The sequence below is a fragment of the Canis aureus genome, chromosome 31 (genome assembly GCF_053574225.1).
Source record: "Canis aureus isolate CA01 chromosome 31, VMU_Caureus_v.1.0, whole genome shotgun sequence".
Classification (NCBI taxonomy): Eukaryota; Metazoa; Chordata; class Mammalia; order Carnivora; family Canidae; genus Canis; species Canis aureus.
In genome coordinates, this window is record NC_135641.1 from 41,292,775 (window position 1) to 41,318,803 (window position 26,029).

The following is a 26,029-nucleotide window of genomic DNA, read 5'->3' on the forward strand; positions in this document are numbered from 1 at the left end:
CGGGGGTGCCGGGGCTGTCGGGGCTGCCGGGGGTTTCGGGGGTGTCGGGGGTGTCGGGGCTGCCGGGGCTGGCGGTGGAAGCGCTCTCCAGGGACCTGAACGGGCGGCGGGCTCCGGGCTCCGGGAAGGGTTCTGCGGCTCGACTGGCAGGCTGACGTGGACGGAGCTTTCGCTGGAGTCCCTGGACCTCGGCGTCTGATAAACCGCTTTGTTAAAATAAAGAGGCGTGAGACCAGACCCGACTGTGGTGACCCATTTCCCATCTTCCTCCTCTCCCGCCCACAGCCTCGCCTCGCCCTCCCTCCCTCCCTTTCTGCTCTACGTCTCGCGTCTCCTCGAGGAGGACGAGGCCACAGGAGACCTTAACGTGATAAACGTATGAACCTTTCAACCCTTTGCACACTTGCCGTCCGTGTCTTCAGTGGCCCCCGAGGCCCTTGGCCGCCCGTCGGCTCCCTGTGACCTGGGCCCGTGTGTCCAGCTCAGGTCCAGGCCTCAAGAGGGCAGGACACCGCCTCTCCTCCGAGCGGGTGTTGGGGCTGGGGTCGGCCCCGCCAGCTCTTCGGGAATGTTCCTCCCAAAGCTGCTAGGCTTCCTGGTGTCTCCCCTGGCCGCCGTGCCCCTTGCACTCAGGAGAGAGCCAGGGCGTCCACCGTCTCCCTCTCACACGGGGCTCCGTCCCTGGCTGGCACAATGACAGGCCCAGGGCTCCTCCCGCGCCTGTTCTAACAGGTCACAAAGCAGGGCAGCAAGCAAGTCATGACTTCTTATTGCCAAAGTGGACAGAGGGTGAGACTAGAGAACCGGTCGGACACGTGCTCATTCTAGAAAGGACGGGAGGGAGAAAGAGCTGCCCCTTCCCTCCTGCCCTCGGCTGCTCCGCTGGCCGTGCCAGGCTGCCCGTCCCCAGCTTCCTCTCCAAGGGAAGTCCCGGCGACAGGGTGGGCCTCCCCTGCCTGCCTAAAGCCACCTTCCCTGAATGCAACGGGCCCCAGCGAACCCGGCCCGGACAGCCAGGGCGTAGATGTCGACCTTGAGCTTTTTTCCCTAAAAGCAGACGCAGCCTCTCCCGTTTGCCAGTAGCGCTGTCCCCAGACTTAACCCCGTGCCCTCATGGTGATTTTTAAGGTCCTTCGTTGTAGCACCTGTGTCCATGGTGCCTTCTATACGGTGGGGTGCCGCGTTTCAATTTCTAAAAACTTGAAATGTGGCAGTAAAAGAGCCAAACAATAAATTAAAGGGGGGGGGGACCCCAGCCCAGTCCATAAGCAGGTTTTGATGTATTTGAAAATTGAAGTGTATGCTCTTCGCCCAACTTAGATGACACCGGCGAGTTAGAGTCCTGAACTGCCTCCGTGCAGTTCTCTGTGACCGTGAGTGCTCCCGTCCACGCAGATGGTTTGACCTTATTTTGGAAAGGACGCGGCCTCCCTAGAGCGGGGCGTGGCGGGGAGGCGGTGCTGGTGCTCGCCGTCCTCTCCAGATGTGCCCAAGGCCCGGGCTCTTATGGCAAGTTTGTCTGCTTCTTAAACCGGGGGTTCCGCTGTGCCGCGTAACCAGGGGCGGTTGCTCTGGGCGGAGACCGGCCCAGGTGAGGCCACGTTAAGAGGAGCTGTTGCCTCGGGCATCACGGGTGCCCTCGTCGCGGAGGGGCGTGGCGGGCCCTGGGCAGGTTGCCATGGTATTCGCCGGGTCGGAGTGGACTCTGGCTTTCCCGGGAATCGCAGGTGTTCAGCCCTTAGTAGAAGGTGCTTCCTTGCCCGGCAGAGCAGAGGGGGTGTTAAATAGTCACATGACTGGGGCTCAGGAACCCGAATTGTGAAGGCCGATGAGTGCGTGGGGGTGTTAAAATAAGTATGGGCTCTGACGAGTTCTCTAAAAAAGTTGTTGAATTTCTAGACTCCTCCATCCCTCCTTCATCCATCCCTCCCTCCCTCTTTCCTTCCATCCTTCCCTCACTCCCTCCATCCTTCCACCCCTCCCTCCCTCCATCCAGAGGGACCTTTCTCTGGCACAGGGAAACGCTGCTGCTTTCCGACAGCCCTGACCGCGCACAGGACCAGCCAGCCCGCAGGGATTTGCTCTTAGTCATCCTGGAAGCCACAGGGCCTGGCACACAGCAGATGTTCAAGAGACGTTTGCTAAATGGATTCATAGTTGCTGCCTACCACCCCCCCCACCCCACCCCCGGCCCCGGCCATGTCAGCCTAAGAGTCGAGACGTTTTCTGCCGTGATTCAGTCTGACCGACTTCCAGCAGTATCTGAAGACGGCGCGTTGTCCTTAGACTCTGGCACCTGGGAGCATCGACAGGCCTGTCGGCCCAGGGCAGGCAGCGGTTCTCAGAATGTCCCCGGGCTGGCAGGACTCAAATCTCAAACCTACAGAAATCCTGGATAATCTGGAGCGGGGGTGGGTGGGGGGTTACTTCCAGAGGTTCTACCTTTAACTGTAAAACGACAAACTGACGGTAGTACACGCTAGTTCCAGGTAATCCAGTTTCACTGTAAAAGCGCACGTTTCTCAAGACCCCGGGGGAGACCTGAGGCCGGAAGGCCTTGCTTTCTACCTGCTTACGCCCCCTAGAGATCACAACTAGCAGAGTCCGGAAGAGTCCGGGTTCCGGGAGGGGGAGGATCCAGAAGCTGCCAGTTTATAAACTGCCCAGTTCACCTGTGTCGGCTTTTCCATCATTTTAGCCTGATGGATGATTCGGAGCAGAACATCTTTTTTCCTCCTTCTAAAATGTCTTCTCAAAGATCTGTAGTCTTTAATGTCGTCTTGCTGGTTTGGGAAGGGGCTTTGGATGCTCTTGCAAAAGATCGAGGTTAAAATTTAAGGGATTTTCCGGCCACGCCTCAGTTACTTGGGAAATCCGGGTCAAGAGCGCATTTCTCAGGTGCCCAGGTAGCGTTACTGTCGTGGCCTAACCCCGAGTCGAAGGTGAGTTCGCAATGACGACGAGCTTCTCTTCACTAATGGAAGTTCAGGCGGCTGATGGCTTCTGCTCCTTCCTCCAGGTTTATTTCCATCTACAGAGGACCCAGCCACACCTACAAGGTGCAGAGACTGACGGAATTCACGTGCTACTCCTTCAGAATCCAGGCCGCCAGTGAGGCTGGGGAAGGGCCCTTCTCCGAAACCTATACGTTCAGCACGACCAAGAGCGTCCCCCCGGCCATCAAAGGTTTGTAGGCAGTGAATCCTGGCAAGTTCTTCTGTGAGCGGAAGGAAATTACCTTACATACACCCCCTCGTGTCAGCACCCTTGAAGCCCAGCCAGCTCCCAGGAGAGAGGCTGCGGGCGGGTCTTCTGCGGAAAGGAGGGCACCTCCCCAGGAGGCCTTTCCTCAAGTCCGTGGGAAGACGGACTGCAAATCGTGTGGTAGGCTCCAACCCCCAGGGCACAGCTAAGGAAGAGGAACAGTCTGGAGTGACCCGCCTTGGGTGGGACCGTGAGGGGTTTGTGGGGGGTTTGAGGATCGCTCTGCCCAGGGACTGTCAGGAGGAGCCAAGGTTGGGATCCACCTTGGGATGACTCTGGTGCCCGACCCCGGCCCCTTCCGCAGCCTGTGCCCCGGGCCCCAGCCCTTACTGTGCAGAGGGGCCTTCGAAAAAGTGCCTCAGTGGCCTGGCCTCAGCTCCCTGAGTATTTGTCCGGAGGCCTGCCGGTGCCTAGTTCATTCCGTCCCTTCGTGGGGACAGGGAGTGAGCAGAAGGCCCTGTTCCCAGGCCCTGCCTCCCCTGGGTCTGGTGAGCCCGTCTCTCCAGGCCAGGCCGTCCCTACCAGCCCCTCCGCACTCAACTGGGGCTGATGGACTCGCCTTCCAAGGACGGCTGGCCACATTGAGGGTCTCCGTGATTCTGTGCCCCTCTGAGTGTGTGCTTGTGGATGGACATTGGAGCACGGAGTTGAAAGCACTTGAATTCCACGTACGTTTTCTTCAGAAGGGCAGTTTCCTAACGCTGCCCCTTGATCAGATCTTCTTACTCTTGGGTTCAGGAAATTGTTGTCTTGGCTGGAAGACCGTTTTGTCTGATAAAGATCCCTTATCTTTTTTCCATAAATTGCATGGTGTTTTGGCCAACTAACTGCAACTTATTTTTAAAAAGACCTTTATTTCTCTGAAACAGTGTTGTACAGAATTGCAAGCAGAAACCACCCCCTCTAAAAAAATGTGAAGAGTAAAGGGAGTTCAGAAAGGAGTTAGGCGTTCTGGTTACAAAGTAATAAAATACCAGGTATTGAATTAAGCTATAGAGATATAGCATAAGCTATGAGAAAATCTTTTAAAATTCCCTTAACGTTGTAATGCTTTACTACCAACTAATACAACTTTCCTCTAAGCCAGAATTATGAGTCCAACAGGTGAAAAATAAACTAAAAAAATATGTAAATATGAGATAACTTGATTTTTAAAGGCTTTCTCTCAATGCTGGCCATTCTCTTGGACTTACTCTCATACGTCACATGCTCCTCAAACCTTCCTTAGCCTCACACACAGATGAGACTCTCCTTCCCACTTTGTTCGTACACCCCAGCTTACTCTCCTTTACGTGATGTTTCTCTTTGTATTTGTCTCCTACCTTGCTTGCCCCGTTCCTCAACTCAATCTTAATTCCCTTGAAAGCAGAGTTTACGTCCCCATTTTTGCATTCTCCAAATGTCTCCAGCTCAAGGCCTCATCATAGAACATGTTCAATATTATTGAAAACATAACAAACTTAACAAAAAAACGGTTGAGCGTCTGCCTTCAGCTCAGGGTGTGATCCCAGAGTACTGGGATCGAGTCCCACATCGGGCTCCCTCCCCACGGGGAGCCTGCTTCTCCCTCTGCCTGTGTCTCTGCATCTGTGTCTCTCTCATGAATAAATAAAATCTGAAAAGAAAAGAAAACCTAACAAAAATGCAATCCAGGCCAAGGAGTTATTACTAGGATAAAGAGCACAGGATTTTTTCACCAATAGCTTGCTAGTGCTGTGTCAAGGGTGCAGTGCAGGTGTTACAGGGGGCTGGGCAAGCCCCTGTGTCTGAGTGGACACAAGCACTCCCCCTCTTCCATATCACCAAAATGTGGGCGGTTATTGTGATACTTTGAGTTTTGAGCTTGGACATGTGGGTTTGTATTTCAGCACCTCGAGTGACACAGTTGGAAGGAAATTCATGTGAAATTTTATGGGAGACGGTACCACCCATGAAAGGTGACCCTGTCAACTACATTCTGCAGGTATTGGTTGGAAGAGAATCTGAGTACAAACAGGTAAGAACCAGTATGTATGGCACACGTGCGGCTTATCAGTCAAGCCTCTGCCTCTTGCCATGAACAGTTCAGTGACTGGTGAGCGGCATTTTTCTTAAAAATCAGCCATAGAATCTGCCTGACGTGTACTCATTTATATGCCCTCGTTTACATTTTGTCTGTGGAGGTATTAAATCTTCAGTTCTCAAGCATGACCCTATAAAGAACTTTAAATTCCATAGTTGTATTTGATATTGGCAGTAATGTTGACAAATATCAAAATCTTTATGCAGTTGAAAACCAAGGGGCCAATGGTTTGACTATAGAGAAGTAATTTCAGCTGAACTGCTGAAGCCTGTGTCCTGCCTTTTTTTTCTTTTCAAGAGGTTAGGCCAGAACCCATGACCTTCAGATCAAGGCCTGAGCTAAGGGGCCCTTGGGTGGCCCAGTAGGTGAAGCATCTGACTCTTGATTTCAGCTCAGGTCATAATCTCAGGGTCTTGGGAACGGGCTCCTCACTGCACTGGGCATGGATCCTGCTTGGCAGTCTCTCTCTCTCTCTCTCTCTCTCTCTCTCTCTCTCTCTCTCTCTCTGCCTCCCCCCAACCCCAGCCTTTAAAAAAAAAAAAAAGACCTGAGCTGAGATCAAGTGTCAGATGCTTAACTGCCTCAGCCCCCTAGGGCCCCCCACCCATCTGCCTTTTCTATAGGAGTTATAACAGAAGAAGGGTTGTGACTTATCAGCTCTTGAGGCCTGGGATTCAGCAGCTCCAGGTATCACTGTTTGTCACCCTTTAATATGCAGGGAATCCCCGGGAATCTGTTAAATGCAGATTCTGATTCAGTAGGTGTGAGGTGAGAGCTCAAGAACCATCATATGAGTCAGCAAGGCTATAGAGATCACATGAAAAACCCATGCAAGAGAGAATGTAACAGGAATAGAGCCAGATAAAGAATTTGCTTTTATTATTTTTCACAACACTTTTTGGTCCTTAATTCTTCCAAAACTACACATTACCAGTCACTGGCTATGAAAGGTTCAGATACTCCATCGGTTTCGGTCGTGTTTCCAGGAACTCAGTAACTATTTTTGTGAAATCAGGATATGAACCATTACACTAAGGAAAAGGTGAGGCCCATTCCTTACCAGAACTTTTAATGGAGGCGTGCGTGTGTCAAACTCAGTAACTGTCTTCTAAAATATTAGCAATTTGTAAAGATCTGCCTCTTTAGCTCTAGAGGCTCCAGATATACAAAACAGGTAGAAAATAATTTGATTCGGAGTTTTTGTTAAATTGCTGGCTCACATTCCTTACTTAATAATAAAGAATACTTGTAAATGTATAAAACAAAATTTTGGTACATTTCATGTACTTTGTTAACAAAGAATCAGATAAAAGAATATAATTGTGGGGCGTCTGGGTGTCTCAGTTGGTTAAGCGTCTGCCTTGGGCTCAGGTCACGATCCTGGGCTCTCAGGATTGAGCTTCACTTCGGGCTCCCTGCTAGTGGGGAGTCTGCTTCTCCCTCCGCCTCTCACTCTGCTCGTGCTCTCAATCTTAAAAAAAACAAAAAAACCTAGAATGAATTGCTTTAGCTACACTTTGCAAAAAAACCTGTATTTTTTTAACTATGACATCTACCAAGTATTGATTAACATCTGTGGATGATGTCATCCAGTTTCCATCATTCCTCTGTAAGAGCAAAACACTGGTGTATCGTCTGACTTCCCAATCTCATTCTATAAGGCATATCCCATTTCAGAGTAAATAATTTCATGTATTTGTTTCAGCTCACCAGAAAAATGGTCTCAGCTCAGCGAGCAGAGGGTTTTTCCTACTGGATTTAGTCATCTTAATGCCAGTAGCATTGTCCTATTCCACAGCAATGTGATAATGGTTAAAAGATAAAATGTTACAGGATCTCACAGCCTATGGTTTAACCTAAGGTTATCATACCTAAGAATGATTCATGTCCAAACAGTACATTCATTGCATGTTCGTCATTGTTATTTTACAAACGTTCTATCCACGCACCATGCTTTTCCACCTGTTCTTAGAAAAATGTTCTGCTGCTTAAACGATAGTGATTGCTGTTTGACATTGAAAAAGCAGCATTATTTGATCAGTAGCTATACATTGCAAGCATTGCTAAAACAGGTAAATCCATTCAGTAGTTTAGATCTTATCATCAGGTCAGCTCTTTTTCATCAGCTGTTTGGGAACGCTGGCTGGCTTAGTCTGGAGAGCATGTGATTTCTCAGTCTCAGGGTCGTGAGTTCAAGCTCCATGTTGGGAGTAGAGATTGCTTAGTATCTTTAAATTTTTTTAAAAGTTTTTAGTTTTCTTAATGTTATATATTTAGACCCATGGACATATCAATCCTAATATGGTACATAATCCCATGTGTATACCTCAGAATTTCTCATTGTAGTTATAAACGAGTTTCTTGTTGGAAATAGATGAGAACATAGTACCTCGGGGCAGGCTCAGTGGATGGGGATTAGCATTCTTTACGTAACCGTGTGTTTACTACATTTCCCAAGAAACGATTAAGCTGGGTAGTGGTACATAAAAAGCCAGAGTTGAGTCAGGAACTCTTTGTACTCCGTTTCTGTGCTTCTCCCTATTCAATAAGCATTAACTTAAACATGATGTTTTGAGTATTTCATTCACTTGTTCTGAACATGAAATAGGGAATCAAGCCTCTTTCTATTATGGGTGCAGAGTAATGGTTAAAATCATTATGGTCCAGAGATAACAGGCTCTGAACACATAGAAGCAAAGCAAAAGAAAATGGGAGGTAATTATTGCCGAGCGTGTACCCCGCGCTCGTAGGGAGCACTGTGTGCTCGGTCCCAGCCTCAGCCAGAAGCAGCCACTCACGCACGGGCTGGCGGTGCTCGTTTGTGTTTTCTCAGCTCTGGCGCTCAGTAACTGCTTCTTGCATACGTGAAAGAGGCGGTTTCAAGGAACAGGGTTACTTACAGCTGTGGTGGTGACAGAAGAGTAAGGGGGGGAGGGTTACAAGGGTGTAACTTCGGTGGGGAAAAAAATCCCCTGTAAGGGGCGGGGGGGTGTCTTTCTGCTTCCCAGACTTGGGTTTACAGGCAAGTACGGCACCAAGGCTTTCTCTGATGTTTTGCTTGAAACATTGACTTTAACTTCACCTTGGTTCTAGCTTATTAGCTTTCTTTTGTTCAGTTATCACAATAGGAAGCGAGCAGCTGGCCTTAATTATAAAACAATCTCTTATTAAAGTAGTGAGTCCTCACCCACGATTGTACTCTAGGTTAGAATGCTTACATATATTAATTAGGCTTTTCTGCCATTAATAAATGTTTTTTTCCAAGAAGCTTAAAACTTCTTTTCAGACACTATTAATTATGAAGCATTCTATTCTGGAAAAGGCTGAAAATTGTATGTATATACAGGTGACTTTTTTTTTTTTTTTCACAAGATATAACAGAGTGTGATCTGTATGTAAAAATGTAAAGCAAGAGTATTCACATTCATATCCCTGTTCACACTGCAAGAACTTTTACAGAGAATAGTTAACGAAGTTGAGAAAAGAGCAACAAACTAACAAATTATTAGGGAAACAAGATTTGTGGCAGGTCGTTAAAATTCTTGGTGCTAAGATTTGTTGCATTAAGAAAACCTTTAAAGCATCTGCAAATTTATGGACCTTGACAGTTAATTTGATGGCATCTCTGTATAAATTTTCATTTTGTGTCATTTTTAGAATATAGTATTGGGACTTAAAATGCTTCTTTATGGCATCACATTAGGTACCATGAGGAAAGTTCTTCTTTTAATACAACTATTTGAAAGTCTTGTGGCTTACGTATTTCTCATTGGCTTTCAATTCAGTTCCCTAATGTGGTTTTTGGGTTTTTATAATTTTTTTTTGGTTTTGTTTTTAATTTTGGCCTGAATAAAGGGTCCTAACCCAGAGCAAAATAATAGATCAACATAGGGGTATTTAAAAGCTGTCATTTTACAGATTCTTAACTTTCTGAGATTTTTAGATTCCTTTAAAAATAGCTGATGAAGGCCATCAGAAAAGTGCTCCTACATCCATTTAAAATTCATGAGACAAATACATATTCAGTTTCATGGAGCCCGGGCATAGGACCCTGGTTTATTGAGAAATGGTTAAGTACTCGTACTATGAGGGATGCCCGGCATATAACACAAGAGCATGGTCAGTGCTCTCAGAGCTGATAGGCCCTTTGGGGTGAAAACAGCAGACCCTCCAGAAGCACGTTAGTAACACCCGTACCTGTACCTTCTGCAGAGGGGGTAATATTGCAGGTCGGTGGGTTCCCTCTTGAGCTGGGGGTATCCCACAGTCATGTGATATTGGAAGAATTAATTCACCTCACTGAACCTTGGCTGCTGTGTGGCAAAAGCTGGGCTACTCATCCTCTAGCTCAGGGTCCCCGTGAGCTTCAGCCCCGTCAGTAATGAGGACATGCTTTGTGAGCGATGAGGCTGTACAGTTATGTCTCCCTTTGCAGTCCAGGAGAGAGGCATCGTTAATAGAGACAGGCATTGGCCCCGATGCGGGCCTCCAGAGATCCTCCCCAAAGACTTGCTGGGAGAAAGGATTCCAACGACACAGGATGTTGTTCTGAATTCAGGGTCGGTCGCAGATTCTTCATTTTAGTTATCTGGGTATTACTGTAAATCCTCCTGGTTGGAATAAACATGTCAAAATTACTTTAAAATGTACATCAAATCAAGAACAGAAAAATAGTCTTTATAAAAATAATATGGCTGATACACTTCTTGCGATATTATGATTGGTTACTTCAATAAAGACAGTCTTACATGGAGCCATGCCTTTTAAATTGGGTTGAGGCAGGAGGAAAAACCCATAATGGTGCCTCTGTCAAAATGAATGAAAATAAAGGGACACCAGGCCACGGCCTGCCATCCTGAAGTGGAGAGCTGCCCGGGTCCTGTGAAAAGTCACTTCAGCAGAGGCCCAGCTATGTGGCAGACGGATGAACTTGTGGTCTTGTGATTCCCCTGCCTGTGACTGTTTACACCAAAACAAGTCCATTAGCTCAAACCTCAGGAACCAGAATCCTCGGGGAAAGAGGGGGTTATTGGGACTTGTTTTCATTTTTCCTAAGAATCCAAAAGGCTTTAAACAGCATTGTTATTTCTAAAATATATTAGAAACTGTTTTCTACCAATACACTGAGAACAACTTAATGCTTCCATTTTTTATTTTTATTTATTTATTTTTTTTTGCCATGAGGGCTGCACCCCTGTACTGAACACTCTTTTCGGTTACCTCTGTGGTTTGTACATTTGTTTCTGGTAATTATCCTCTCTTTTCAAGCCCTGTGGTATAAGAATATCCATTCTTAAGTAGTTGAGGGTTCTAGTTAGAGAACATTCACTGAGCATCTCCTTAGCCCAGGCCATCCGTGGTGCTGTTTGCTGTGGTGGTTATAGACCACAGTCCCACACTCAATATGTGGGTCGTGTTTTTTTAAAAGATTTTTTTGTGTTGGCACTGCTCGTAAGAGGGGAGCTGTGCCAATTAAAACTACAAGAAAGTGTTTAATTTGCAAATGTTTTTCCTTTACCCAAAGTTTTAATTGGACTTGTCATTAAGAAAGTTCCTTTCAATTAGATATCCATGTTTCCTTCATTAAGCTTTTAGCCAAATGGTATAAGAAAAGTTGCATTCCTTTTCTCTCTAAATATGTTTCCTGAGATCTTCATTCCAGGGAGTTAGAGTTGAGCAGAGCCATCAAAATGAATATATGCAGTCACTATTCAAGATTCCATGAATTGGGTTCCTAAGAAATTAAATACACTACTGGGCCAGCTTTCTTCAAAAGCTCTAGCTATGCAAATTCTGGAAACCATAGGATTCACTTAAATAGACGTAAGTGAACATCTATAGCCACCCATTTTCCAAAAGTCTCCAGAACATCTGTGGGGATAGGTTTTTAGCTGGTTTTCTACAACAAGGTCATTGTTTGATGGCAGGAATTCAGAGGCCACATCACAGAAACACTGCCCAAGCCTTGGCTTGGCACAAATAGAGTGGAGGAACTGCTTCTGTACCACATAAAGGAAAGGCAGTGTCTTCCTTCTGAGACAGCAGGAACTGGGATGGTCCAGGCGCAGAGAACTGGACCCCAGGTCGGACTGTGGTGGTTAGACTAGGACTAGCGCGGAGGTCGGGTGGTGGTGTCACTACCGACCAAAGGCAGTGGGAGAAGCAAAGCTCGGGAAGTTCCAATGGTGAGCACAGGTGTCTGAGTTAGGAGTGGGATTTCATCGGGGGGCTACCCCTGCCATTATTTCTCGTAAGTCCTTAAGAGATGAACAGCCTCTCCAATCCTCAGTTTATCTCGAATCAGGAGGATTACACTTCACAAAGTTGGCTCACCTTCAGGGTATTGCCTCACAGAGCACTCTTCACATCCAGTTTCTCATTTAACCCTGGACCCTCCTTAGGATTAGGTTAGGTTACTATCTCCATGTTAAAGAGGAGAAAAACTAAGACTCAAAGCCGTTAGTTCCCTCAGTTCACAAACTAGAAAGTAACAGAGCAAGGACTTAGACCTGGGATCCTGATTCCAGTTTCCATGCTTGAGAAGAATCTGCCCAGGGCCTCCCAGTCAGACCAGACCCAGTTCCCCAGGGTTGCACAGAGGAGAGCTCCAACAGCTACAGTCTTTCACCCTTTGAGAAGTGCAGACAAATATTTCAAGAGGTGTGGCATCCAGAAGAATCGATGAAAGGAGGTAGAGCAGGAAATCTTGCAGCTTGAGGTATAGCTGGCAGCTTCTCCCCAACTTAATAAATACTCCAGTGCTAACTTACACCGTAGAATCACAATGCATTGTTTTCTGAGACATTGCAGATGAGAACCCAAAGTTCGGATGGCAAGGGTGGAGGGATCATCTTTATCAAACTGGTGTGCTGGTCCCGTGGGCTGAAAATCATTCCCTTCAGGAGCAGTCCCAGCAATTTCCAAGATAAGACTTTTCTCAGAAAATAGCAACTCGAGCATTTTAACTTGAGAAATTAAATCTAGATTAAGAAAGTAAAGAGCAAGGGCACCTGGGGGTGGCTCAGTGGTTGAGCCTTTGGCTGAGGTTGTAATCCCGGAGTCCTGGCATCAAGTCCCACATCGGGCTCCCAGCAGGGAACCTGCTTCTCCCTCTGCCTGTGTCTCTGCCTCTCTGAATAAGTAAATAAAATCTTAAAAAAAAAAAAAATTCACAGTTAAAAGAGCTCTTTAAAGAAAAATAAATATATACCACTGTTTTCTTGAGACCACTCACGTGTCGGGAAATAATTCATAGATGGTTCCATCGTGGTATAGTTGGCAGGGTGTGGCCTGGGGGCAATCACCGTAACAGCAAGCTCGTCTTAAACCATGCATTTAACTAACTCATCTTTGGAACAGTAAGGAAAGAGTGGTCTCAGTACCACGGGGTGGGGGGTCTTCTTACAACTCCTTCATGCTTGGTTGCTGCTCCAGCCTCGCTCTGTCTAGGACTCCAGGTGCCAGTGCTCTTGCTACACTCTTTAAAGAAATCGGGTAACTCAGGGGGAGCAGCGAGCATGCTTAAAAATCTTACAAATGGAACAGCAAAAGCAAAGTTGAATCTGGGTAAGCATAAGAAACAGACAGTTGGTTTTCTCGCACTTTGGCACAAAACAAAAGTATGATAAGACACTTAAAGTCTACTTGTAAAGTTTGAAAAGGAGAGAGGGGAAAAAATCGTAAGAAAAAGGTTAAATATCAATTAAACATTAGAAGTTGGGTCCCTTTCTAAACTGTGAGGCCCTTTTGCCCAACACTAAATGCATGGCCAGTGCACTTTGGTAGAAGTTTACACACCAGGCTTTAAAAACACCTTATAGCTGGCGAGTGTTTCAGACAACACTGAGACGATCGGATATACTTGGTATTTTCTAGGGGATTTGTATTAATGCTTAAAATTGACAGCTTTACCAAGTCAGCCTGTAGCGGTTGAAAATGCTTACGCCTGTCACGTTTAATTGCTGTTTTAGTAATATTCTTGGAGGTGTTTTAAAATTCTAAGTAGTAGAATGGCTTACTTTTACTTGCAGTGACTAGGTACGAGGCATGTCTTAAGTGCTTTATAGACGCTCAGGGCCACTCATACGGGAAGGAGTCAGTTTTACTTTAACTGTTCATCAGCCAAATCTCTTACTGATTTGATTGAGTTCCAGGTACCGTTTTCTTGTCTTTATTCGTTGACTCTCATTTAAGCCATGAATCTTTATGTAATTTTACTGTGGTTATCATTTTCTCTAACTTTGAATCTCACTTATCACTTTGACACAAGAACCTTATGAGACCTCCCATCCTTCCTTATAGACTCATTAGCTTCAGTCAACTCAAAGGGTGATGGAAACTAAGTAAACTGGTAGTTTTCAAGTCCCTGTAATGGTAGGCCTCATGGTGATTATATCAGAGTTAACAAAGGGAAGGAAATTATCCCAGAACTGTAATGGGGCAGGGTGGGGGTAGGAGGATTTTCTTAAGTGTTTACTCTCTGTATGACCAGAATAGACCATTAAATTATTTGTGTTAATTTGTGATAAATTGGACTGTATCAAAAAACATGTTTTCAAGAAAACAATTAGGCAAATATCTCCCACAAAACTGGGAGAAGATATTTGCAATGCGTATCTTGACAAAGGACTCATATCTAGATTACAAAAAGAGCTCCTACAAATTAACAAAAGACTTGAAAATACTCCTCACAAAAGAAGATCCATGAATGACCAAAGAGCACGTGAAAAGGTTGGAAACATCATTAAGCATCAGGCAAATGCAAATGACATGGCATTATCACCCATCAGAATGGCTAACATGAAAATGACTGACAGTAACAAATGTTGATGAGGATGTGGAGCAACCTGAACTCGCATACTCCACTGGCGGGAGTACAAAGTGATAGAATCACTTGGGAAAACCATTTTTGGGAAATTATATATAGACTTTCCCTGTGACTCAGCACTCCTACTCCTAGGTATTTTGTTCAAAAAACAGAAGTCCTCAAAGATTTATACAAAAATCCTCATAGCAGTCTTATTATATAAAAGCTCCAAACTGGAAAAAAATACAAATATCCATCAAAAAGAGAATGGACACCCCGAAGTACAGGTCGGTGATGGAACACTACCCCACAGTAAAAGGAACAACTACTGAATCCATAACATGGATGAGTCTTGTAAGCACAAGCACGGGCATGAAGTAGGATTCCACTTATATGAACTTCTAGAACAGGCCAAGCTAATTATAGAAAGAAGTGTGTGTACTTTGGGATATCTTCATGGTGTGCTGTTACATGGTATACGCAACTGTCAGAATCATCCCACCGAAACTTGGCATTTTATTGCTTGCACAACCGTTTTTAATTGTTCTGTGTAAAAAAAAAAAAAAACGAATTTGTTCTGTGAAACAAGATCACGAGTGCTTAAAGTATTTCATTAGATGTATATTACTTACACCTAGTATCACCACATTCTGAATTCTCTTGGTTCACAATGGGTTGGCACACCTTCTTTAGGAGAAATGCCTTTCTACACAATTTTTGTTGTTACGGTCAGTATGGAGTAATACTAGCCTGGTCCACCAGGCCCCTGGTGTTACCAGATTATTACGTTAGAGACCACAATGTTGCTACAAATGAATTGACCAGGACTTTTGTTTGTTTGTTTGAAGGTATACAAGGGAGAAGAAGCAACATTCCAAATCTCAGGCCTCCAGACCAACACAGACTACAGGTTCCGCGTGTGTGTGTGCCGCCGCTGTTTAGACACCTCTCAGGAGCTAAGCGGAGCTTTCAGCCCCTCTGCGGCTTTTGTATTACAACGAAGTGAGGTCATGCTTACAGGGGACACGGGGAGCTTAGACGATCCCAAAATGAAGAGCATGATGCCTACTGATGAACAGTTTGCAGCCCTCATTGTGGTTGGCTTCGCAACTTTGTCCATTTTATTTGCCTTTATATTACAGTACTTCTTAATGAAGTAAACAAACCCAACAAAACTAGAGGTATGAATTTAATTCTACACATTTTAATACACACATTTATTCAGATACTCCCCTTTTTAAGCCCTTCTGTTCTTTGATTTATATACTTCTCTTGTTTTACAGATTTAGCTAGGAAAAAATAAAATATCAGTGTTTTGGTGCACCTTTTTGAAATGCAAAACTAGGAAGAGATTAAACTGGATTTTTTTTTTTAAAAAAAAAGAAAAAAAAAAAAGAAGAAAAGCAAACCAGATACCAAAAGCTAGCTTTCTTATGTTTTCTTTTAAATTTTCAGATTTGCCTTTATTCCGTTCTCACTGATGTCTTTTGCAAGCCTTTTTTTTTTTTTTTTTTTCCATGTTACGGTTCAGTAATTTATATTCACCAGTCACTTCTTTTGTCCTGACCATCTGTATCTGTGAACGTGAATCACAGTGTGTGTACTTACAGGTCGAGGATTTCAGTGTTGTCATAGTATTTACCACACAACTACAGCCACAACAGCAACAACGTACAGAAGATGTGTTCACTCAGATAAGGCTGCCCTAAACAACCCTTCTGTCACTCAGTTATTTAACTGTGTTTAGCTCCTTCCGATCAAAATGTGTACTTTAATCTAAAACGTTTTAATCATCTGTATTTCTTATGATTTTAACACTATGAGCTGCCTAAGAAATCAAGTAACCAAAATGCACCTGTAAATGATGGAGCATTGTCGATTTTCCCCCAGCGATTCATAGCAGTAACTTTAAGAGGGCATTGTGCAATAGTTAGTTGTTTCCTTGTTCGGCTATTTTAAAAGCTGCTTTAACTTGTGTGTTTGTCTTTGTGTATAACTACTTCTAATCTAATCACTAGAGTTATTATATTCTGTTGTTGTTTGACCAGAGTTATATGACGAGAACTGGTGACAGTTTAGTGCCTCTGCCCATTGTCCATGATTTACACTAATTGTGAGCAATCTTCTTACATGTCAGCTCATTGTTTTTGGAAAGATTTGCCGTTAGGCTGTTCTTTGAGGTATCAACGAAGTGATTGAATTTCAGTCCCTTAATTCAGTGCACATCATGGTGATCTAACAGCGGATCAAAACTGATAAAACCCAAAAGAGAGTCCTCTAAATTTGTAGTTCCTACTTTTGTGGGGATGACCTGGCCGTGTGTGTGGAGAGGGATGATGTTTGGGGGTGAAGGAGCCTAGATTCTCTCCCTGGATCTGTCACTAACTTGCTACGTGACCTGAACACGTCACTTTACCTCTCTGTGCCTCAGTTTCCCGTGCATTAAAAATAAAATGAAATAAAATAAAATGGGGATTCTAATGTTTGTAAGTGCTTTGAGATCCTTGATCAACAGGTGCTATTGGAGTGCAAAGTGTTACTCTTGCATGTTTATTCTGAGTCATGAGATAATCAATTTTAACCCAAAGTCATTGGATTATTTATATAAAGTCCATAATGTTCGCGTACCTCAGGGACATTTAAGAGTTGGAGGTGCAAATATATTCCAAAAGGGTGCAACAGACACAGTGTATCCCCCTGCTTCTGTTTTTGTATATTTTTGCTACTTGGTTTTTCTTGATCATAGCGATTTTGTGCTTGGTCTATGTTGTCTTAAGATGCAGTATCCTATACTAGCTTATAATATTCCCATACCAAAGTCATGGGGAAACCAACATTATTTTGTTTTTGGTTTATTTATACTATATTCTGCATTCAGTACTTTAAAATGCCAATTACAGTGCAATCTTTATTTATTGTAAAATTTTTTAAATGTACTTATGTACTAATTTTCCCTTGTAGCATGTTATTTTTTTTGTGTGTTTTATACTTTTGTAATTTTAGGTCAGTTTGTTCCTTGGCAACATCTGTAGTATTATCAATCTTCTGACACTTTTTTGTGTTTTTAAAAGATAAGAGCATCTAGTGCATTAAATGCCAAAAAACAAAAAAAATCCATTATCAGTGATTGAAACGTTTACATGTACCCAAAAAACCATAATCATCTCTTGAAAGAAAGTGCTAAGATCAATGAATTATTCTGTGTGCCTATATTGATGTAGTAAGTACTAGAGAGTTTTGTATTTTGTTATTGACTATAATAATTAGTTTAATTAGCCTTGCAAAGTGATGGCATCAAGGTAAATATATTTTTGCCAAAGTTCTGGCCTTCCAAAAACTCAGCCCTCTATTTAATTATGCATTATGACCCACTAATAACATTGCATCTGCATTTTCTGAGACCCATCTCGTGCAGGTGTTTGGCGGGGGGCGGGGAAGGGGGAGGGGAGTGGGTGGGAAGTGGGGAAAAGGCATTATTTTTAAGCAATGAAGATTCAACTGAGTACAAAATCTCTGTATGCGGGGGGCGGGGGGAGGCCCTTTTTGGAAACACTTCAGAACTGCTGCTATGAAGAAATTCTCAGAATTGGTTGAAATGTTTTAAATGCAATAATATGTTAGGCCACGATTGCTAGGAGTACTTTATCATATTTTTGAGATTTTCATCCTGTTGAACACCAGAAAGCTGAAGTGTGTCACATACCAGCTGACAGCACTTTATTTTATTGTTCTCCATGAGTCGGTATTCATTATAATCCCTCCAGTCAAAAAATTACTGCTCCATCTGGTGTGGTTTTCTATCACAAATATGTATATGTGACATTGATACATAGCTATATATATATTGCCGTTACACACGAACAATAAAATAAAGTGTCATATTAACCTTATTTCTTTGCCCTTTTGCGATGTGTAGGAATGAGTGAGTGGCTGGCTTCCAATGCTCTGTATGTCAGACTCCTCCCTGGCACAAGAAATTCCAATCATGTGAAGCAAACTGCCCTTTGTCCTCAAAGAAATTGTTTCAAAAGAAAAGTTTTTTAAAAGATTTGTTTGATATTATCTGCCTTGTTCTTATCAACTTGAAATGTTGGCATTTTCTAACTATGTTTTGTTGGCTACAGTAATTCAGTATTCCTGTCAAAATTGAAAAGTGCCCTAATTGAATGTGTTTGAATGTTATCCTTGCACAGTTCTTTAAATTGAAAGACAAAATGTTTTACCTCACTGTTGGACATACATTCCAAGCTTTTCAACTTTAGGAGAAAAAAAAATAATCATGTTTTCCTGTATTGTAAATTTTAGACTATTTCATATACATTGTATTAAAACTGCCATATCAATTTTAATGTATAGATTTTGCAAATACTATGCTCTATGTAATACCTAACTGTATCGTAGTGTATATGTAATATATTTATGCCCAATAAATGTTTTAATTCTTTCTGACTTAAGTAGGGTTTTTCTGCCATGAATAGGATTGCTGCTGCTGTTGTTACTTTTTAAAAACTCGAACCACATCCCCAAAGTTGCAAATCCAAATGCCTTTGGAGGCCAGGCAGGTGGCCCAGTGCATGATGCCGTCCTCTACCACCTAAGGGGGCAGCTGCAGCCCGGCTCCTGCTGGTTGAGGTCCTGCAAGATCCCAGGCCACAATCGCATATGCTAATGTTGCAAAAGAAGCTAAAAGTTCACACTTCCCTACACGGGACAACTAAAATGTGATCGTGCACCATACAGGTGCAGGACCTGCTGGTTAGTATCCAAATGCCAAACCTTAGGAGCCCAGGCCTACCTCTGGACGCCAAGACCCAGAACGCTCCCTTCTCCGTGACCAAGAACCACCGTTTTGACTTCCTTCTTCCCTCCTCTGGGCCTCATTCGACAACAAGAGCAATAAAGCACCAGTATCCTTGCTAGGGCCATGGTTTCATTATGTTTTGATTGTTTTCGCTAGGAATCCCTGTTATCTTTTCTTTTCTTTCTTTTTTTTTTTTTTTTCTGGAAAAAAATATGGAAAAACTTCATATGAGAAAGTGAGCTTTGCGTCATAAAGAATGATAGCCGTTATTATGGGTAAGAGTGACCAGTTGAACACATCAGATTTTGCATGCTCCTGTAACACGCCACTGAAAATACAGTAAAGGATTTTTTTTTTGTTTTTTAAGTCCCAACTCCCCTTGACACTGGGAAGACTGGCAGAGAGCTTGCTAGCACCAGAATTTTGGACACCTAAGTGAAAAAAGCTGAATTCTAATTTTGCAAGGGGAGAAATGATCCACCCCTTCAGCTGACATGTGAAGTACCCTGAGGGCTTGAAGACTGGCAGAGGCATGTCCTTTGGAAGTGATGTGGAGGGAAAGGAGCCTAAAATACTACTAGTGGAAAGCTGTTTAAAAAGGCATTAGATCCATAAAATTCCTCCCTGTTTCATTTTATTTTCAGCTGGACAGCTGCAACCCTGCAGAAGCCTATCAGTTTATCCTCAGAAGGTGAAAATAGCCCCTAGACTGGAAGACACAATCCACCCCAGTTGACAGTAAAGGTACCAGATCAAAAACGGGATCCAATGAACACGCGCATACAGGAGAATATGAAGAGTCGTACCTAGAGAGCCTCGTGGGCCAAAAAGATCTAAAGATCATCAATGAAGTGGTTCAGCTGGAGCGCCCTTGGGTGGTTCTTCTCAGTCTGGGCTGCTCAGTAATAGCACCAGGAGAGAGCTTTTCAGAACCCCTACAGCCAGATCATACTCTAAACCAATAAAATGAGCATTTCTGGAGCGGCAGTGTTTTTTAAAGCCCCCCCAGGTGATTCCACCCTGCCGCCAGGATTGAGGACCAGGGCCCTAAGGTGAAACTCTCACTCAGCAATCTGTCGGCTCTTTAGTCAACGAAGAGTGACCTGACCTCTGCTCAACCTGAATGGAAAGCCGGAAGCCAACAACTTGGAAGAATCAGAGACTAAGGGAAGCTTCAGAAAACAATCGTTACCTCCAGAGAGATGAGAGAAAAAAATGAATCATCCTTAGACCGAGGGTAGAATGCTATTGGAAAAGAATGTTTGAAGAACATGAAACTACTCCCCAAATTAAAAGTTCAGTAGAAGGGTTAGAAGCTAGAATTAAGAGAATAACCCCCAAAATAGAGAAAACAAATGAAAAGATAGAAGATTAGGATCAGACCAGGACATTCATTATCCAAGTAATAGGAACTTGAGAAAGAACAAAAAATTGAGAAGAAATCAGGAAATGTGTTTCCAGAATGAAAGGGTGGTGGGGTACCCAACACAATAAATAGAAATGGATCCCCCAAGGCACGCCATCTTGAAATTTCAAAACACGAGGACCAAGAGAAGCTCCCCAAAATAACAAACTGGTCACATAGGATTAGAAATCCAAAAGCTTTATACTTCTCAGTAGCAACACTGAAAGTTGGAAATCAGTGAGGCAAGTATGTTGAGATTTGAAAGAAAGATCTCTCACCTGCTCACTCTTGGCCAAGTGTGAAGTATCACAAAGACATTTTTAGAAAAGTGAGATCTCACAAATTTGCCTCCCACGCACCTTTTCTCCAAAGCTACTAGAGGATCTGCTCTCCCATATAAGCGAATAAACCAAAAAAGAAGAATCTGTCGGGATCTGCCCCCAGTGATTTTCATGCAGGTCAGAAGCTGGCTGCCTGGTCCTTTGCCCCAAGGCCTTTTGCTCCTACCCTAGTCACCAGTTTGTATAGCTGCCCCCCACATATGCACCCCAAGCCAGGGACTCTAAATGAGCCTCTTAAACCCGGATCTCTCACCTTGTGCTAATTAAAACTAGCCATTGGGTACGTGGACAGGCAGCCTTTATTCAGAGTGGCGACGCAAGGAGGTTCCCACCGCTGCTGCTGGACTGGAGAGAGGGAGGGAGTGCTTGGGGCGGCGAGTCCCCATCAGCCCTGCAGCGTGAGTCCATGCCCTGGCACAACGTAGACGCCACAAAAAAGATTTGTGGAGGAACAGTTCACAGAGCAGTGATAGCACCCGTAAGACTTGCTGCGCCAAACCAGTCTTTTTGCCACGGCTGTGTTATTTTGAGGACAATATTTTGATTTTAATTGAAGCAGTTATTAATAATGTACCATTTAAAATGTGGAAGATGCATCCAAATACCAGAATTCCAGATTCTACTAAAATTCGAAAGACCTGGCAACTCTAGGTCTTCTCCGGGAATGATGACGCTCAACAGAGGTGAATAACTGCCGTCCCCGTGGGCTGGGGCATTTGCTGTGCACGTGGCCACACGGGTGTTGATGGAGACCGTCCGTACACCCACTGCACAAAAGCAGCCCAAGCAGTGGCAAAGAGAAAAATGCCGACATCGACTTCATCAGAGCTCTGGACTTCCACCGAAGCCTTGTCACAGTCGGAGCCTCGGTCAGAAGAGCAGGTTCTGTGGTGTCCCCCTGCTCAATCCACTCCCCTCCTCAGGAGCTCCATGGGAGCCCTGACCGTCCCCCTGAAGCCACCAGGAGGTGCTCCCCAGAGCCCTGTCACTACCTGAGCTGACCCAGAGCTCACACTGGGAAGAACCTTCTGGGGGCCTTTGTGGAAACATCACTCATCCGGGACAATAAGAAACAGTGAAAGGGATTATAGGGGAAAGGAGGGGAACTGAGTGGGGAAAGAGGGAGACAAACCATGAGAAACCCCTAACTCTGGGAAACACAAAGGGTTGCCGAAGGGAAGGTGGGGGGGTGGATAGGGTGACTGGGTGACGGCCCTGAGGAGGGCACTTGATGAGATGAGCACTGGAGGGTTATACTCTGTTGGCAAATCAAACTTCCATAAAAACAAATGAAAAAATAAAACAAAAAAACTCAGTGCCTATGTGTGAGGCCGCAGTACCGGGGGGCAGCTGAAGCCTGTGGCACAGTCCCCGGGGAGTCCCCCGTCTCCTCTCTCTTGGTCCCAAGGCATTGTGTGAGCAGGGGAGGAGGGCTAGGGCGGAGGGCTCAGCTTCCCCAATCTGGATGCAGCGGCCTCCGGCACACAGGCCCCTCGAAGAGGAGGCGAAGACTAAGGGGTTCAAGGCACGGAAGGAACCTGGGAGCGGCCTGAGCGACGCTAAACCAACAGATTCCGGGGCCAGCGGCAAGGAAGTCTGGAAGGACACAGTCTGAATCCCAGACTCGGATCTGCCCGGACGGGAAGTGGGACGGGGACGATCAAAGAGGAGTTTGGCCTTAACTATAATATTTTGGCCTTTTAGATGGAAAAAAAAAAAAACCGTATGTATGTGTTATGTAATAAAAATCAATTTTATGGTTGACAAAACCACGTCAAAGGGATCCATTTCCCTCCCCGTTTCTGAGGCAAAGGATAAATAAAGGATGCTTCTGGTTTGGTTTGTTTTTTTTCCCCAGGACCGAAGGCACAGGTTTTTTTGTTTCCTAGTCAAACAAGTTATATGAGAAACATGTTGATCCACATTGACAGGGTTTGAGCTTAGGCGCTACTGCGTGCTGATGGCCCCGCACCAGAGCCTGGCCTCCCGGGGGGGGACAGGGTTTACCATCTGTGACTTTCGTGCTTTCTGTGGACTGAGCTAGGAAAAATGGTATCTGGCGTATCCCAGAAAAGCAGATGAGATTAAAGTGGTACGACAGTTTAGGGAAGAAGTAGGACACTAATGGGGCAGGTGCTACCCACACCTGGTGGAGATCACGGGATGAGACGCAGGTGAGCGGGGACGGAGGCGGCGCACCGCGGCCCCCCACGGCCTGGACCTGTGCGCTGCCACTAAGTCGGCATCTGCAAGTACGTTCTTTTATCTTCATGTGAAGGGTTCTGTTCTGGGGGGGAGGCGGAGTGGGGGTAAAAGTCCACCCGGACCTGGAAGTTGACCTGCAGGAGTTTGTGCAGCTGATCCCACGCCCGCCCCAGTAACCGGCCCGCACCTTCCTCCCCGGCGCGGGAGTTTTCATCTCAGCACTTAGGAATAGTTGCCGGAGCGAAAATTGGCTTATCTGAAGTTCAGGTGCTTTCGCCCAAACCCTGAAAGTTCTAGAAGGTTATTTTCACAGGAGCGGAGATGAAGCATTTTGGTTGCACGAGGCACGAGGCACGGGGAAGAGCATAAAAGTCTGGCGGACCCCCAGGGGTTTGCTTGCCCTCCGTCCTGGGCCTGCGGGCTACCAACACCCCCTCCCACCCCTTCCCCTTAGTCTCCACAAGTTGCTGCGTCCGGAAACCGCTCGCTCAGACTCCACTCTGTTCATCTAGGGCTGGCTCCAGCCATTTGGGATTACGACTCAAGGTGGTCTTGCTCTAACGGCTGGAGCTCCAAGAGGAAAAGCTTGAAAATCCCGAGCAGCTGTTTTTCATGATGTAGAGAAAGCCGGTGTTCAGTGAGCGAGAGGATGAGCTCGGGAGAGCATAAAAGGGCAGCTGGGCCAAGAGGGCCTAATCCTTTCTGTCCTTAGGTTCGCTGGCCCCTTGGACCGTTTCCTAATGACCCTTTGTGTCTAAGCTAATTCGACTTGAGTTTCTTACTTGAAGGACCAGAACATTCCCAACAAAGACAGAAAGCACTGAAAACCCATTTCATATTGCATAGAGGGCCTGTTTCGGGTAGAATGTTTAATGCGTGAAATGCACGACCTCAAGGATTCCTAGGCTGGGGGGATGCTTGGGTGATCAGCGGTTGAGCGCCTGCCTTTGGCCCAGGGCGTGATCCTGGACTCCCGGGATTGAGTCCCACATCAGGCTCCCTGCAGGGTTCCTGCTTCATCCTCTGCCTGTGTCTCTGCCTCTCTCTCTCTCTCTCTCTCTCTCTCTCTCTCTCTCTCTCTCTCTGTCTCTCATGAATAAATAAATAAAATCTTAAAAAAAAGGATTGCTAGGCTGGGAAATCAAGCAGAGTTGGCCTTTTGCTCTATGTGTTGGGGGGAGGAGGGTGTTTTTTGTTTTGTTTTTACTTTTTAAGCAATATACACTGAACTTAGGAAAGCTATATTTTCTTAAAATTAAAATCAAAAAGGTGCTGAATTTGAGCCCTTATTAATGAGCCCCTGCAGCACTGCCAAGCACCTGACATGCATTATCTCACTTACGACTCCTCACACCACTCTGAGGTGAGTCCAGGTATCCTCTTGAAGTGCAGGCCTAGCCGTGTTGGTGGAGGATTCAAGTCCAGCTCTAGCTCATTTCCGAGGCTGGCTACTCCGGCCCTGTGCTGCACAGCCCGCCGGAAACCCTTCTAGATCTCCTCTGCTGTTGTATTTAAAAGATGTGACCCACATGGTACAAGCATTAGACTTTATCTCATACATGTGGTGGAGGTAACATAAGATGTAAACAAATATAAAGCACCAGCAGCTATAGCTTTGACCTCCTGGCTTTAGTCCATCCCTTTACTGCCACTCTCCCCTCCTGGTAAAGGAAAAGGGGCCAGCTATGCCCATCCAGGGTCAGATGTATGAGTAAGGGAGGGTTGTCCTTGTATGAAATAAGTCCCTGAATGAAATAATCAGAGAAGAGTCTGCAAGGTCCTCCACACATGTGCAGCCTCCAACTGGGATGGAAAAAACCAGCACCACACGCTATAAACGTCTGGAACTTGGATTACAGAACTGCCAGTCAGGAAGGCTGTCCAGCCACCCCCCAGCACTGCTGCTCCATGTTTCTACAAGCTTATTTCAAATGCTACCACCCAGGGGTTGGGGACTAAGAAATAGCATAGAAAAGAGTAAATGTACTCAGGGAGTAAAGAGAAAGGGAATGCAGGCGTGGGTTCTGAAGGTGGTTTGGTTTTGCAGCTTAACACAACACACGTGATCTCATCGTGACTTTGGGTCCAGAGCCTGCATGGCTAGCTGCTTGGAAGCAGTGTCGGGAGGCCAAGGGAGTCATCTGAGGAACGCTAAGAATTCTTGCTAGATCTCTCCACAGGAGTCCTGATCTCCAGGAGTGGACCCGTTCATCCATGTGCCTGCCCTCCCGAGATCTTCAGCCTTGCAATAATGCCAAGCCCTTCAAAACCAAGCCCTGGGATTTCTTTGCCTCTGTCATCAAAGCAGAGTTGTCACAAGCACCTTCTAAGATTCTTTCTGGATTGGTTTATTGAGCTTGTTTAATTAAAAGGGACTTGTGGTCAGTTGTTAGACAATAGAAATTTTAATATTTTTACAAAATATACACAATATTTATATAACCTTGGGATGCATGAGGTCACAATTGTAAAAAGAAACCTGCAATCTAGAAAGGAAAAGACTGATACACTTAACTAATTAAAAATAGAGAAAATAATTGCAAAACATCATTGATAAAGGGTGACTATCGCTAATGCACAAAAGCTCCTATACATTATACAAAAACAACCCAATTTTAAAAAGCAGACAAGGCAAATAAATGAGCAGTTTATAGAAGAAATATAAATTGCAACTATCATAGGGAATAATGTTCAACCTTGGTACATGTTACAAAAATTAAAATGCAAGTAATGAAAAGTATTTGACACTTGGGAAAAAATGTAAAAAGGTATCATACACAGGAGAAAGTATGGAGAAATAATCACATATCTCTCTGGGAAGATGTAAATTGCTATAACACTTTTGGAAGGTAATCTGGCAATATTTTTTTAAGATTTTATTTATTTATTAATGAGAGACAAAGAGAAAGTGAAAGAGAGGCAGAGACACAGTCAGAGGGAGAAGCAGGCTCCATGCAGGGAGCCTGATGTGGGACTCAATCCCCAGTCTCCAGGATCACGCACTGGCCAAAGGCAGGAGCTAAACCGCTGAGCCACCCAGGGGTCCCCTGTAATCTGGCAATATTAACATTTATAATGAACATACCATTTGACTAAGCAACCATATACTTAAAAGTCTAAAGAAATAAAATGAATATGTATACAG

The 26,029-nt window shown here is 44.9% G+C and overlaps 1 protein-coding gene across 1 annotated transcript in view; it reads left to right on the forward strand.

Annotated features, from left to right (window-relative positions):
• FNDC3B (fibronectin type III domain containing 3B) overlaps positions 1–18,581 on the forward strand; it is a 338,585-nt gene extending 320,004 nt beyond the window's left edge. The window contains exons 24-26 of the mRNA XM_077880348.1: positions 3,020–3,186; positions 5,133–5,260; positions 14,981–18,581. Coding sequence (XP_077736474.1) covers positions 3,020–3,186; positions 5,133–5,260; positions 14,981–15,292 — 607 coding nt within the window. The 3' untranslated portion in view covers positions 15,293–18,581. The remainder of the gene's footprint in view (positions 1–3,019; positions 3,187–5,132; positions 5,261–14,980) is intronic.
• The last annotated feature ends 7,448 nt before the right edge of the window (positions 18,582–26,029 follow it).